General features: G+C 39.9%; 1 protein-coding gene across 4 annotated transcripts in view; it reads left to right on the forward strand.

Moving 5' to 3' along the window:
• Positions 1-12,428, forward strand: part of WDR45B (WD repeat domain 45B) — a 217,890-nt gene extending 205,462 nt beyond the window's left edge. For 3 of the 4 annotated variants that reach the window (XM_069200359.1, XM_069200360.1, XM_069200361.1), the window contains 3 exons: positions 6,546-6,647; positions 7,837-7,958; positions 10,709-12,428. In XM_069200359.1, coding sequence (XP_069056460.1) covers positions 6,546-6,647; positions 7,837-7,958; positions 10,709-10,815 — 331 coding nt within the window. In that variant the 3' untranslated portion in view covers positions 10,816-12,428. Of the gene's footprint in view, positions 1-6,545; positions 6,661-7,836; positions 7,959-10,708 lie in introns of those variants that run through there. The other variant, XM_069200362.1, reaches the window with a different exon arrangement.
• The last annotated feature ends 2,063 nt before the right edge of the window (positions 12,429-14,491 follow it).

Below are 14,491 nucleotides of genomic sequence, written 5' to 3' on the forward strand. Positions count from 1 at the left end.
GAGTTTGTCAAACATGAACTCCACAGTTCCATAATGGCTACACTGAAAACTTGGAAGTTTGGTATCAAACTTCTCAGCACAATAAATGCATACTGATGCCAGTGTGCAATTTATTGTAACATACACCCAGAGGGCATCTTAGAGATGCCCCCTGAATACCTACCCGACTTCTAGTGTAGGCTGACCAGTTTCTGCCAGCCTGCCACACACCAGGCATGTTGCTGGCCACATGGGGAGAGTGCCTTTGTCCCTCTGTGGCCAGAAACAAACCCTGTACTGGGTGGAGGTACTTCTCACCTCCCCCTGCAGGAACTGTAACACCTGGCGGTGAGCCTCAAAGGCTCCCCCCTTTTGTTACAGCGCCCCAGGGCATCCCAGCTAGTGGAGATGCCCGCCCCTCTGGCCATTGCCCCCACTTTTGGCGGCAAGGCTGGAGGAGATAATGAGAAAAACAAGGAGGAGTCACCCCCCAGTCAGGACAGCCCCTCAGGTGTCCTGAGCTGAGGTGACCCCTGCCTTGAGAAATCCTCCATCTTGAGTTAGGAGGATTCCCTTATAGGGTTAGGGATGTGCCCCCCTCCCCACAGGGAGGAGGCACAAAGAGGGTGTAACCACCCTCAAGGACAGTAGCCATTGGCTACTGCCCTCCCAGACCTAAACACACCCCTAAATTCAGTATTTAAGGGCTCCCCAGATCCCAAGAAATCATATTCCTGCTACATGAAGAAACAAGAAGGACTGCAGACCTACAAGCCTGCAGAGAAGGAGGAAGACGACAACTGCCTTGGCCCCAGCCCTACCGGCCTGTCTCCAACTTCGAAAACCTGCAACCAGCGACGCATCCGACACGGACCAGCGACCTCTGAAGCCTCGGAGGACTGCCCTGGACTAAATCGTGAGACTTCCCACTCTGCACCCGACGCCCCCGGCTCGAGATCCAGAGAACCAACACCTCAGGGAGGACTCCCCTGCGACTGCGAGCCCGTGAGTAACCAGAGACGACCCCCCGGGTCCCCCCAGCGACGCCTGCAGAGAGAATCCAGAGGCTCCCCCTGACCGCGACTGCCTGTAACAAGGGACCCGACGCCTGGAACCAACACTACACCCGCAGCCCCCAGGACCTGAAGAAACCGAAATTCGATGCAGGAGTGACCCCCAGGCGACCCTCTGCCTAGCCAGATGGTGGCTATCCCGAGAAGCCCCCCCTGTGCCTGCCTGCACTGCTAGAGTGACCCCCTGGTCCCTCCATTGTTTCCTACCTGAAACCCGACGCCTGCTTTGCACACTGCACCCAGCCGCCCTTGTGCCGCTGAGGGTGTGTTTTATGTGCCTACTTGTGTCCCCCCCAGTGCTCTACAAAAAACCCCTGGTCTGCCCCCGAAGACGCAGGTACTTACCTCCTGGCAGACTGGAACCAGAGCACCCCTGTTCTCCATAGGCGTCTGTGTTTTGGGCACCTCTTTGACCTCTGCACTTGACTGGCCCTGAGCTGCTGGTGTGGTAACTTTGGGGTTGCCTTGAACCCCCAACGGTGGGCTGCCTATGCCCCAGAACTGAGACTTGTAAGTGTTTTACTTACCTCCTAATCTAACCTTTACTTACCTCCCCCAGGAACTGTTGATTTTTGCACTGTGTCCACTTTGAAAATAGCTTATTGTCATTTTTACAAAGACTGTCTATGATATTGCTTCTATTCAAAGTTCCTAAAGTATCTAAGAGAAGTACCTTGCATTTAAGTTGTTTAATGTAAATCTTGAACCTGTGGTTCTTAAAATAAACTAAGAAAAAATATTTTTCAATATAAAAACCTATTGCCTGGAGTAAGTCTTTAAGTGTGTGTTCCTCATTTATTGCCTGTGTGTGTACAACAAATGCTTAACACTACCCTCTGATAAGCCTACTGCTCGACCACATTACCACAAAATAGAGCATTAGAATTATCCACTTTGCCACTATCTTACCTCTAAGGGGAATCATTGGACTCTGTGCACACTTTTTCTTACTTTGAAATAGTATATACAGAGCCAACTTCCTACAAAACACAAATGTGCATTGCATTCAAAAGTATTAATCTAAACAAAAAATTGCAAATATTGTGTATTAGGTGGTAAAATAACCAGTGCCATGCCCACAGGCAAGAATACATAGCTATAGTAGACCCTCTTGACAAGCTACTTTTAATACACTTTTGGAGTCTAAGCAGAATAAGCCTGCCAAGTAAATAATGGATACTGCATAATACGAGTATGATGGATATCAAATTACTTTGCTGTATGCCTAAAATGTATCTTCTTTATATTGAAGTAAATGGAGTGGTCCTGTATTCTAATAAGTGGCAAGTATTCCACCTAGTTTCCAGTTTAAAATACGTTATTCAGACAATCAAGTTCATCAGAGCACACAACGTAAAATAACAATATTAAAATAGATGCAGGGCTTAATATGAGAAAAGCAGAAGAAATCATCATGAATGATGCAATCCATCCATAAAGGGTTGAAACCATCTACGTCAAAGCATAGAATAAAAATTCCTATTAGTAGTGCAAACTGGAGACAAAAGGCTGATAAAAAGCCAAGTATTGGGCTTCAAGTGCTGGAATCAAAAGTGCCATGGACTAAAAGACTATACAATAGTGCAAAGTGGTTGCTGTGGAAATACTGTAAAAAAGACATCATTACCTGTGTCAGGCACCGTGCAAGTAGAGAATATTGAGGGGCAGAATAGGTAAAATTCAGCACTCTGTCAACCAGCAGTGGTGAACCAATGCTGCTTGTGACCGTGTTGTGTTGACAGAGCTCACCTAGCAGCCTGCCATACTGCCTAACTGTTCACAAACAGAATAGGGGCTTACCCATTCAAAACTCCTAAAAACAAAGTCATGCCACAGGCGCATTCCAGGATCATAAACCTACGACACTAAGGGGTGTGGAAGTAGAGCTAAATTTCTTAACATTTAATCCACTTTGTCCAGTACCTTTATCCCAGCGGAGATTGCTTGAGGGTGAGCATCATTCAGAAGAAAGTCGACAGCAGCCTGTATTGTCTGTGTCCCTTATTTAACCCAAAAATGACAAAGCAGCCTTCTGCGGTCATTGATTAACACTGGGCATATACAGAGTAGGTGTGGTAGAGACTCCTGAAACAGCCCATAGAGACGGCCCTTCTTACTAGTTGGGCACTCACCCATGGGGGGAAGATGATCTAATAAGGAGAAGCTGCCCATTTGTATGAGGCAGAACTTTGTTTTGTAGTCCAAAAAAAATGTATCATCAGTATTGTGTTTTTGCACTTCTCTTTTAAGGCCCGCATGTTTTCTGCCTCTTAAAATTTCTTTTGGACCGCTTTGTTTCAAAATAGTTTGAATCACTGGTAAAGGAGATATTGGGTTCAGAGAGCTGGTACACCTTTGAACTGCAAGGCTTCTAAAAGAACAAGCTTCCAGGGTTTTGAGGCAGCAAGTTGCCTGCTGACAGCACTTCAGAACTTCTTTAGTGAGCCTTCTTTTGCAGCACACGCTGAGTGCATATATTTGAGGAGGCCTGCTTTCTGTGTTAGAGATGGTTTGCACAACATGAATTCCAGCCTGATCTCGGGTCTTATTTAAAAAAGGGTCTTATTTAAAAAAGCATCAATTTTCCCGAGAAAGCTTTCGAGCCATAGCCCAGTGTGGGTATGAGTTTGGCCTTCATTATCTTCAACAGAGGTTCAAGGGTGGGCTGTGTTGTTTGTTTGAAGATAGTTTGGAAGGCGAATTGTAAAGAGGCATGTTTTTGTTTTAATGAAGTTAGGTGAATTAGGTAGCCTCTTTTGTCGACTAGCCAATATCCCAGGTATTTGAATTTGGTTGCTGTGGTCAGGTGGCTTTTGGTTAAGTGCCATGTGCCGTTTTTGTTTCCTTTTCCAGCTAAATATCACAATATTCATCTTTTCGAAGTTCACCGTCATTCCATTTGCGCTGCTGTGCTGGTGTGAGACATCGATCAGCCTTTGAAGCCCTTTGACTGTTAGGCTTAAAAGGATGTCATCTTCAGCGTAGAGCAAGGAAGTGATGGCGCAATTCACCAGTTTTGGTGCATCGCTGGTTGCCAAATCCCGCAAAGGTACCAGGTCACGCATGAGCAGGTTAAAAAGGGCTGGGACTAGGACGCACATTTGCTTTAACACCTTGTTCTATTTTTATTTTGTTGAGTTATTACCTAGTTTTACTGTGGCCCATGTGTCTTAATAACGTAATTTAATGCCATGAAAAGGAGGATCTGGAATGTCCCACGCTTTAAGCTTTGACCAGAGCTGCTTGTGGCTGACATGGTCGAAGGCCTTACTGTAATCTACAAAGCAACAGTAAAGAAGTTGTTTTTCCTTATCTGCTTTGCCACTAGCATCCTCATGGCCACTAAGTTGTTGGTGGTACCTAACAGGCCTGAAACTCGTTTGTTTGAAGGAGGTCAGTTTTTTTTTCTAATTTGATCAAGCGTTCAAATCTTCTTGCAATAGGGAGGCAACGTTTTTTGCTTCAGCCTTCAAGAGGGCAATGAGAGGATATTTGTCAGGGTTCGCCACTGGGCCCTTTTTGTAAATGGTATGCAATATCGATCCTTGCCAGGACGGGGGATGGAGTCAGTGTTGAGACAGGTTATGAACAGCTTCTCCATCAAACGGGACCAAAACTCGATGTTCTGGTATACTGATGATCAGGGATGCCATTTGGACCAGGGGCGCCATCGGCTCTACTTTTCGTGATCAAGGTTGCTATTCTTTTAGCCATGATGGTTAACAAATATTGGTGGCTTTGAACTTCTTCAGCCTCAAATCTCTCGTCTGCCTGGGTTTGATAAAGCAGGCTTGCGAGTTACAGCTTTCTGTTTTGGTTTTATAAAAAGTGCCGATATGTGTGGCCCAATTTTCAGCAGTGACATTATTTCCGTTTAATTTAACAGTTTCAGATTTTCTATTGAGGCGATTAATAACGATCCAAAACTCCTTTGAATTTTTGGTTCAGCAGGCCATAAACAGCTCCAGTTGAAGTGCTTTCTCGTGTCTCTGTTTTGCTTGTCAGATTCAATTTTTGCAGCATCCACGCAGGCTGTGTATTTCCTCTGGGGAAACTGCACTAAACCCAGATTTCAGTGATGTGATCATTTTGTTCAAATAACTTACAATGATTTTAAAGTCTTTTGAAAACCAGGGGTGCAACGAAATAGATTCCTGAGTCCTGGGCAGGCCTGTTAGGTGCTGACAAGGGCAGAAAGAAGCTGTTGCACAAAGGATTCTCAGTCATAAATGGTGTGCTGCAACAGGAATCATTAACCAGAGTTGATTTCCATGTCATGTAATTTGCTGCAACTTCTGAGGACTATTTAACTTGCTTCCAATTTTGGTGAGTGACGACGCTTGGACCAACGGTCCTTAAAATGTTATGTGCATTATTGCAATGTTCTGTAGTCGGGCTTTGAGGCATATGATTGCTTTGGCATTGCAGAGTGATGATGGAAGAGTTAACTGCCTTGATAGCAATGGGATGGAGCAGAAAGTATAATCTAAGTCCGCAGTTCTTTTCGGAGACAAATGTTTGTACTGGGATGGTTTATCTTTGGGATAGTGCCCCTTCAGTGCAAGCAAGGTCACCCCCTCTAAAGCAGCTATCAAATTATGTGCTATAGGATCAGATCTTTATGAAGATGTTACCTGTGATGCAATCAGCCACTGGGAATCTGCTGTTTCAGTAGAGAGGCTGCAAAAGAAATTGCAGAGTAAGTTTACATTGAAATCTCCAGTCAGGAGGAGATTGGCTGTGGAGTTGGAGGCCCTGATGTCCGAGATTAGGAGCTCCTTAACTTTTTGCTCTTTGCTGGAGGCTGCCGAATAAATATACGCAGTTAGCCGAAATAATCTGGGGCATTCAGATTCCAATTCTCAACACATAAAAGATTATGTTAGACAGTGGCGTGGGCAGAGACCACAAAGTTCCAGCGTGATCAGAGGAAAATGGACAAGCCGTCTGTATTGCGCAGCCCTTGGTGGATTGCCTGGTAGCGGGAGAAGAATTCATGGTAGTCTTCCAGTAGGGTTTCCACATCATGCCACAATCCTGGCATTCCACCCATTCTTTACCATTCCCTTATTTCTTAATTAACTTACGTTCAGGTATACCGGAATATACCCCAGCGTAAATGCCTAGAAAGTACACCAACATGTTGTTAGGTTTTTTAAACTGTTTTTTTTTTAAGTTTTAAGAATTATGAGTTAAACAGTTTGTAGCCTGGTTGTTTAATTTGCATTACTCTAAATTTGATGGTGTAAATATTAATTGAAATGTGTACTTGTCTTCACTTTGTCATGTGAAATGCAGGAAACATTTTTAACTTGAAAAGGAAAAGTGCTTTGAGAGATAATTGTGATCTCTGTTTTTTTATGTATTTATTCTTAGGACTGATTCAAGTTGTCACTGTTGGCCTGAGTAGAATTGTGTACCTTGAATGTAACAAATATTGTTTTCCATTTCCCCTTCAGTCCTGATTTTATAAAGATTTTTGTTTCTTTTCAGTATTAATTTCAACCAGGATGCTTCACTGATATGTGTGTCAAGCGATCATGGAACTGTACACATTTTTGCAGCAGAAGATCCGAAAAGGAACAAACAGTCAAGGTAGGGGACAGCCGTAAGTCATGTAGCATTTTACCTCTGTTACTTAAGGCACACCATCCACAACTAACTAAATAAGACTTTAACACAAAATTTAATTGCTAGAGTGTTGTTTAGTTGATAAGAAAGGAATGGTGTACTGCAAGTGAAATGTAAGTATTTTACTTTAGCATGACTTTGTGTGCTTCAGAATTTAGAACTGATGAAGTGTTGGTCATCTCGTGTGGCCTCCATTATCAAAATACTATTTAGAAATATGCTGCCAGATTATGTTTACCTTGATGTTATTGTCAGTGACACTGTTGGTCATAATTACGAACTGTGATTGAATTGTAAGTCTCACCTAAATTCACAATGTGAAATTCCTTCAGTAATTAAATATTTGATAAGGCATCTTCAAGACCTCAATTTTTAACTTAAGGTCACCAATTAAAACTGCTTACTACAACCACCTTGTGGTTTCCCTTGAATACCCTGGTATCTGCAAACACTGGGGTATTACAGTGTATGGATAAGAAAGATTTGCCTTCTCCAGACTTGTGCCATCTTTTGAAGTTCAATTATTTCCATTCAAAACTATGCTCTTTTTAAAACAAAAAAGTTGGTGTTTGTTGGATAGTCATGTTTGACAGCATAGGTTGTGGTAATATAGGCTGTAGTTGTATGGGTGCTGCATTTGGTGTTGATATTGTTAATGCTGGTAGTAGTGGTGATGTTGGTGGTGGTAGTACTGATGGTGATGGTACTGGGTTTGGGTTTGGAGGTGGTGTAGAATGGTAGTGGTGTTGGTATAGGTGATTATATACTGTATATGGTGGTATTGGATCACCTAGTTTCATTAATGGTTCTTATAAAATTTAGAGGTAGTTAAAAACAAATGCTCTGAAAATCACATTTGCCATGTATATCAGTGATTGTTGTCTGCATCATAAAACATTTGTTCCACGACACTAATATCTGTCAGGTGTATTTGCATGATTCTAAATTTACACAGCCGGAACTTATGAAGTAGATTCATCCTCTTTGCCAAAATGTTTGCACACAAGAATAGTCTATTAGTAGCATTGTACAGTTTTCACGACTTGTAGCTCTTTCTGTGGAGGACATTTTAGACAAAAACTGCAATAACTTGGGATTCTGTTCATTTTATAATATCAGCAAAAACGCATTTTTTTCTGTTGTTTTTCTGTAGTTTGGCATCAGCCAGCTTCCTCCCAAAGTACTTCAGTTCCAAATGGAGCTTTTCCAAATTCCAAGTTCCCTCTGGCTCGCCATGTGTTTGTGCCTTTGGAACGGAGCCTAATGCAGTTGTAGGTAAGTATGTGTAATTGAAGTACTGTGTCTTTGTGATGAGTCATGATAAATTATTGCATGGTTCCAAGGAAGTATGTAAGACATTTTGAGCTATGACATTTCAGGTTAGAACATAATTCTAGATCTGTATTCAGTGGTATTTTTCGAATGCCTATCTATTATTTAGCGAACTATTTAAAAGGGATATCACAAGTATGTTTTATGTTGCAATGTGTTCCTTTACTGATTCTTCACCTGTCTTGGCTGATCTTTTCCCAACATTAAAATAATTTTCTGGGACAGTCCAGTGCCGTTGGTATAATAACTATTAATTAATTTTGCTCAGGGATCTCAGTAAGGTGTTTATAAATGGGTGGGGGCTCATTAGTATATGCATGTTCATGGCTTCTCTTATCTAGCTTGCTGTGTTTATTTAAATGCTGCTAGTGGATCTTTTTAAATTGTGGCTGGATATGTGATGTTCCATAACATGTTTTGGCTTGGGCATTAGAGAAGGCTAATTATTGGCATGCCCAGCACTGGGTGTTTTTGGACTGGTCTTCATCTAACTCAATAAGATCAGAACAAAGCTTTTAGAAAGACAGAGATGTGAGTCCCAAATTCTTGTCTACCCTTACTTTCCAAAAAGTGGAAACATGCCATTGTTAAGGTAAGGTGCAATCCTTTCTCAAAATGTACTTTAGAGCTTGCAATATTATTGATCATAGTCTGGATTTGAAAGGATGCTCTCTTGATTACGGAAGGCAAAAATATTCTGTAAAGCATTAGTGGCCAGTGCTGCAGCTTATTTCTGTGCGAATTGGAGTTTAAGTAGTATTGCTGGTAGACAGTTTATGAGACTATTGAAGTTATAAAAGGTTGGTATCAAGATCTTCATGTAGTCTGTTTATATGCTTCAAAAAGGGGGTTTCTTTGGGATCTGCATATGAAACAGAATCATGCCCACCAGGACAGTCATATTGAATTCAGTGAAAGACGGCATTTAAGTGAGCAGCCAGACTTCACTATGGATTTAATTTCACAATTAACTCTCTGAAATATTGTAAGACTAAAGAATGGGTCGTTTTTAGAGGCCAGCAAAAAAATTTAATAGTAGAAGCAATATTCTAACTGTTCGGCTTTTCATCAGGAAGATCCAGTGTGTGAATTTAGTAATTTTGCTGCATGATCTGTCATAAATCCACTCACCTTAGGAAACAAGCAGTGATGTAATAAATAAGGGAATAATTGTAGTTAACATTGTGAACCAATATGAAAATCTGTATTTGAGCTCTGGAGCCAGTACCATTGGCAGTCTGGTTATTACTGATTGTTGGGGATGTCATACTTTTATTTATCTTTTTTTCGGAAATATTAAAAAGTGTTCAGGACCTTGCCCACAACCTGGCTATTTCATGCAGTCTACAAGGCTAGTGACCACACAAATTTGACCACTGTGAAGTAGTCCTGATCCATAAAAAACGTGACCCTTAACAGGAATCTCTGGTCTGAGATAAACTCAGAGTGGTCAACTTGCCCTCTCTAATGCAGAACGCATTATACCTATTTCTGCACTGTTCGCTATTGGCAAGTTTCATGATGTAACTTTGGTTACACTTTTTCTAAAGAAGACGTGTGCCCTAAGGAAAGTATGGTTTTCTGAAAATGCAGTAGTAGATAAAAGTGTACGAGGAAAGATGGAAAGGTATATTGTAACCATTTTGAAGTAAGGAGAAAAACGACAAATATACATTTGAAATATAAAAAATTGCCAAATATGATGACTGTTACTCTAGATGTAAAGATCAGAACGACACACAATAAAAGCACTAGATGTGTATTAAAAAAGTAGCAGAGAACAGTATGGGGGAAATATTCACAAGTATTTAATACATTAGAAAGACAGTTTGAGGAAGCACAGGTGCCTAAAAGAAAATTGTAGAGGAGACTCTTTGAAAAAACAAATATATAAAAACACAGTACCACTAATTTTTAACTTTCAAATGTGGAATTGATCACATTATGTTAATATCCTATTCATACAAATGAATTCGATTTTTTGTATGTTTGTCGTGGATAGGCGTTCTGGATTCACCTTCTTGATGAGTATTGGAAGAAAAGGTTTGCGAAATATGTCATGAAAATGTTAAAACGTTTACAGATTCTTACTTGACATTTTCATTTGTACATCCCTCACAAACCAGCAAACAGATAATGCTAGGTGCTTCAGGAATGGAGGGCTTAGTAAGGCTTAGCGCCGTATTGACATGCTTGAATGTATATACTTTGACAATCCTGCAGGACGTGCTAGTACAGTCAGTGTTTATTAATTCTTGAAAGACAAGTGCCATGAATGTGAAACTTTTGACATTTTCGATTGATCTCATTTCTCCAGACAATTCGCATTTCTTAAATATTAAAATGTTGATTTAAAAACACTCCACGATGACGGTTTTCTTCTTTGAAGCACTGTAGGTTCTGCTTCATTGTGATCCGCCATAGTGTTTGTTCCTATATTATTTTTATGTAGCATTCTGTTTGGGTCTTTATTTAGTATGGTAAACCATTAGGCGTGTGTCATATGTCTACAGTAATGATGAAATAAATCAATTACCATATAGTCTAATGTGAATGCAGTGGCGTGTGTTGATAACAATCCTGTACGTTTTCAGTTTGTGCTTTTGCTTCTTCTAATTTAAACTACTGTTGCATTGAAAGCTTGCAGTTTATACAGAATGAAGTGTAGAATAATTAGAAATGTTTTTCCCCAGCTATTTGTGCAGATGGCAGCTACTACAAATTCCTCTTCAACCAGAAAGGTGAATGTTCAAGAGATATGTATGCTCAGTTTCTCGAAATGACAGATGACAAGCTTTGACTGAATACATTTTCCATTATGCTTCTTCCAAATCAACGCACTGCCCTGAATATTTGAAGGTCGGATAGATCAGACCATGTTAATGGTGTCGCAGCAATGCCCTACTTTGGAAAAACATCTATCACAACAGGAACAGATAATCAGAGGTGACTTCCTGCAAGTTAAACTGATTTTTTCGGATTATTCCGATTTTTTCACATTAGGCTGTTTTACAAGGTTGAACAATTTCTAGAACTGCTTGCACCTGTTGATTGTTTGTCCCTTCCTCGAGGTAGCATTTGAGGTAACTCTGCCACCACGAAATGTTGGGAATATGCACAACCGTGAATATCCTTGCTTGTTAAAGGGAATATGGACAGTTCCAAATATGTTGTTCCATCTCATTTCGAACCTAACGTTTTTGGCGGGGTGTATTTACTGTACGTGCAAATGTTAATCCTTGTAAACTAAGGAATGCTGTTTTGCCTGACCTCAGGAGAAAGGAAGACCCCATGATGCAAATTAGAATATTTTATGCTTTCATCTGGAAAGATATTCTGAGCAGCTGTGTCACCTTTACATTGACTTTTCCAGTTTATATGTAGCTATCCTACATTTGGACACTTTCTTATTTCCACTTTAAGAGCACTAATAGAAATTGCCAGAGGCGGCAAACTGCATTTTTTGTACTGTCATCTTAAACTAATGCAAACTCAGCTTTCCACAACTTAAACACTATTCTACAGTGTAAACTGTCTTCTTTCTAACAGTTATTGTAAATAAAGGATATTTCTTTTTACTGTTTTTTTCTTTTTCAAGCAAAGTCTTAGCATGCAGATGAGAAACAGTTTAGCTGACGTCATTATATATTTTCATAACCACTATTGATAGTAACCCTGAAATGTAAGATACATAGATGAAAATTCAGTTGAGCTCTTGAGACAGCTGCTTAACTCGTGTAAACTAATCAGACTGAATGTTTGAGCAACATGTGTTTCAGTTTTTGTCATATTTATATCAATTTTCTTTCCTCTGTTGCGCCATTGTATATCTGCAACACATACAGCAACAAAAGAGTGACGTTCTAACACATTTCAGAGGAATCACAATTTCCAGCATGGATAAGCAGACTTGCTGGAAAATAACAAAGTCATACTTTTCCGACTTCATTGGTGGATCCAGTGCTATTTCTTCGGAATGCTACAGGTTTGTACCCATTAGGTTGCTTTTTGTTGTCTGATGCACAGTGCAGCCATAGACCAATTACACCCTAGACTGTGTTCCCCTAGAAAATACACATTGGGACTTTGAGCAATGGACCATTATAGTGATGCATAGGAAACATACATGCTTTCTACACTAGTCATCTCAAAGTATGATTTTCTTTACAGGCATACTTTTTAGGTTGGAAAGACAAATAATTGAAAACACTTGTATTTAATGTATCAGAGATATATCTTTAAAGTTTTCCAAACGTTCCTTCACCACTGTGGAATTTAAATTCTGCAAACTAGAATGGTGACTTTTGGTTGGAATGTCTGTTGCTTAATGTATTTAATTATGGAAATGTTTGTTTTGCACACTAATTGTAACATATACCATGGCTTTTTAAAAATAAAATATGTTAACCTTTGTATTGCTCTTGAAGTACACTAAACAAATAGCACACACGTGTGCAAGTGTCCAGTAGTGATATTTTTTTATTTTGTTGGTTCTATGCTGTGCCCTGAAAGCAATAACTACCTTGTTGTCTGATCAAGTGTGCTTCTTCTCCGCCCTTTCAACCCCCCCAAAAAGTGAAATATATATAAATACATATTAACTTATGTAGCTAATAAAAAGGTCATTCACTTCAAATGCCCACTAGAAAACCATACATTTAGTTTAACAAGAGTGATGGATATCACAGGCAGTACCATTTAATCTCATCCATGACTGAAACAAAAAACAAATCTATCAAAGCACCTTCCCAAAATTAAAAACTGCATCAGAGCTAGAGACCCGAGATTAAATGATTTCAAAATACAGCTTCTATTCCTCCTATTGTTCTGCATCATTTAACCCTAAGGTTCGTACAGGTCAAAAGCCTTAAATCTGAATAAGTCGCTAGAAGTCTCTCCACCAATTGATACTTGTCAGACAAAGGAAGCCATTTATTGTTCGTATTTCAGCACATTGGCTTTGGAATTGGGCTCCTAACTTGCCTTGCCAGACAAACTGGTAGCACCATTAAAAGTGCAAGCCTCATTTTAAACGACTTGGCTGAAATACAGAATTATCCTTTGAGCTCACCCAACTACTTAGCCAAGAAGTTAACTGTCTCCGCAAGCATCAGAAATGTTAGGCCCAAAGGGAACTTCAGAATAGCCATCTCCCATTTCATTAAAATACATTCATGCTAAAGGTTGGTCATCAGAGTTGAAGTTGATGAAATTCCATTAGGTCTCATGGTTGAATGAAAAAAGCAAAAATATACTTTAAATGAAAAGAAAGTATTGAAGGACACCTAACTGGAAATCACACGCCAAACTTGAAACAGATCCCAACTTAAGCACAACTCAAATAAAGACCTGGACCCAAAAAAAAAACATATTTGTAATTCTTTCTTGAGTCTGAAACTCCCAATAAGACCCTTGAAATAGGGACCCAGGTCATAACTGATTTTCTCGTAGGTGCACATGATGTGTATTTGTACACCTCTTTTTTTTTTAACATGGGTAAGACTCTTATTGAATGCTTGCCAGTGTTGCCAAAGCTCATATTTCACAGAAAAGGGTCTAACTGTGAATTGTTTCCTATAATTCACAGTGCAGAATTCATATGGAGGATATTTAGCTTCCTTAAACAAATAAAAAACGAAAACAGATCTTTTCGTCTTTCTTTGAGTGCTGGTTGAAAAAAAGTTTGTACTCTGGAATATCACTAAGGAATCACTTACTGCTCTAGTCTCTCCATCCTATGACAGTAAGATAACCATCAAACCAGCAGATAAAGAAGGTGCTATCCTGATCATGAATACAACTGACTATAGAAACGAGTGCCTCAGACTACTCAGTGATGCTAATAGCTACAAGATCTTAAGATAAGATCATATCATGAAACTTTCAAAAGATAACAGAGTGATGGTACATGAAGTGGAACTAGTGGGTTGGATCTCACAAAATTTGTCAGATTTGATCTTTACGGTACCAAGAATACCTTATTTTTATGTTCTGCTCAAAATACATATGAATTGCCACCCACAAAGTGACCAGTCGTCTCTGGCAAAGGTTCACTTTTGGAGACTCTTTCTTTGTTTGTCAATCACATTTTGAGACCAATGGTAAAAGAAATTCCTTCATATATTCAAGATATGAAAGATGTTTTGAACAACATTTCACACAAACAGGACATTAATGGCGAATCTCCTAGTAACCTTGTATGTAGAGGGTCTCTACATGAGTCTCCCCCAAGAAGACTTTATCGCCATTTAGAGATTGATGAGGGCAATCAACTGGGACCATCTAACAACAAAATAATTTGGAATGGATTGTATATCCGTCTTAAAATCATCTTTTTCAGTTTGAAGAGACCTTATGTCTGCAAATACAAAGAACATTGATGGGCATTACATTTGCCCCCAGTCTGACATACCTGTACATGTCTGATTCTGATGACCAATACTAACCCAACAAAAGCCCGTACCTCTCCTTCATAA

Source organism: Pleurodeles waltl, chromosome 7 (assembly GCF_031143425.1).
Source record: "Pleurodeles waltl isolate 20211129_DDA chromosome 7, aPleWal1.hap1.20221129, whole genome shotgun sequence".
Lineage (NCBI taxonomy): Eukaryota > Metazoa > Chordata > Amphibia > Caudata > Salamandridae > Pleurodeles > Pleurodeles waltl.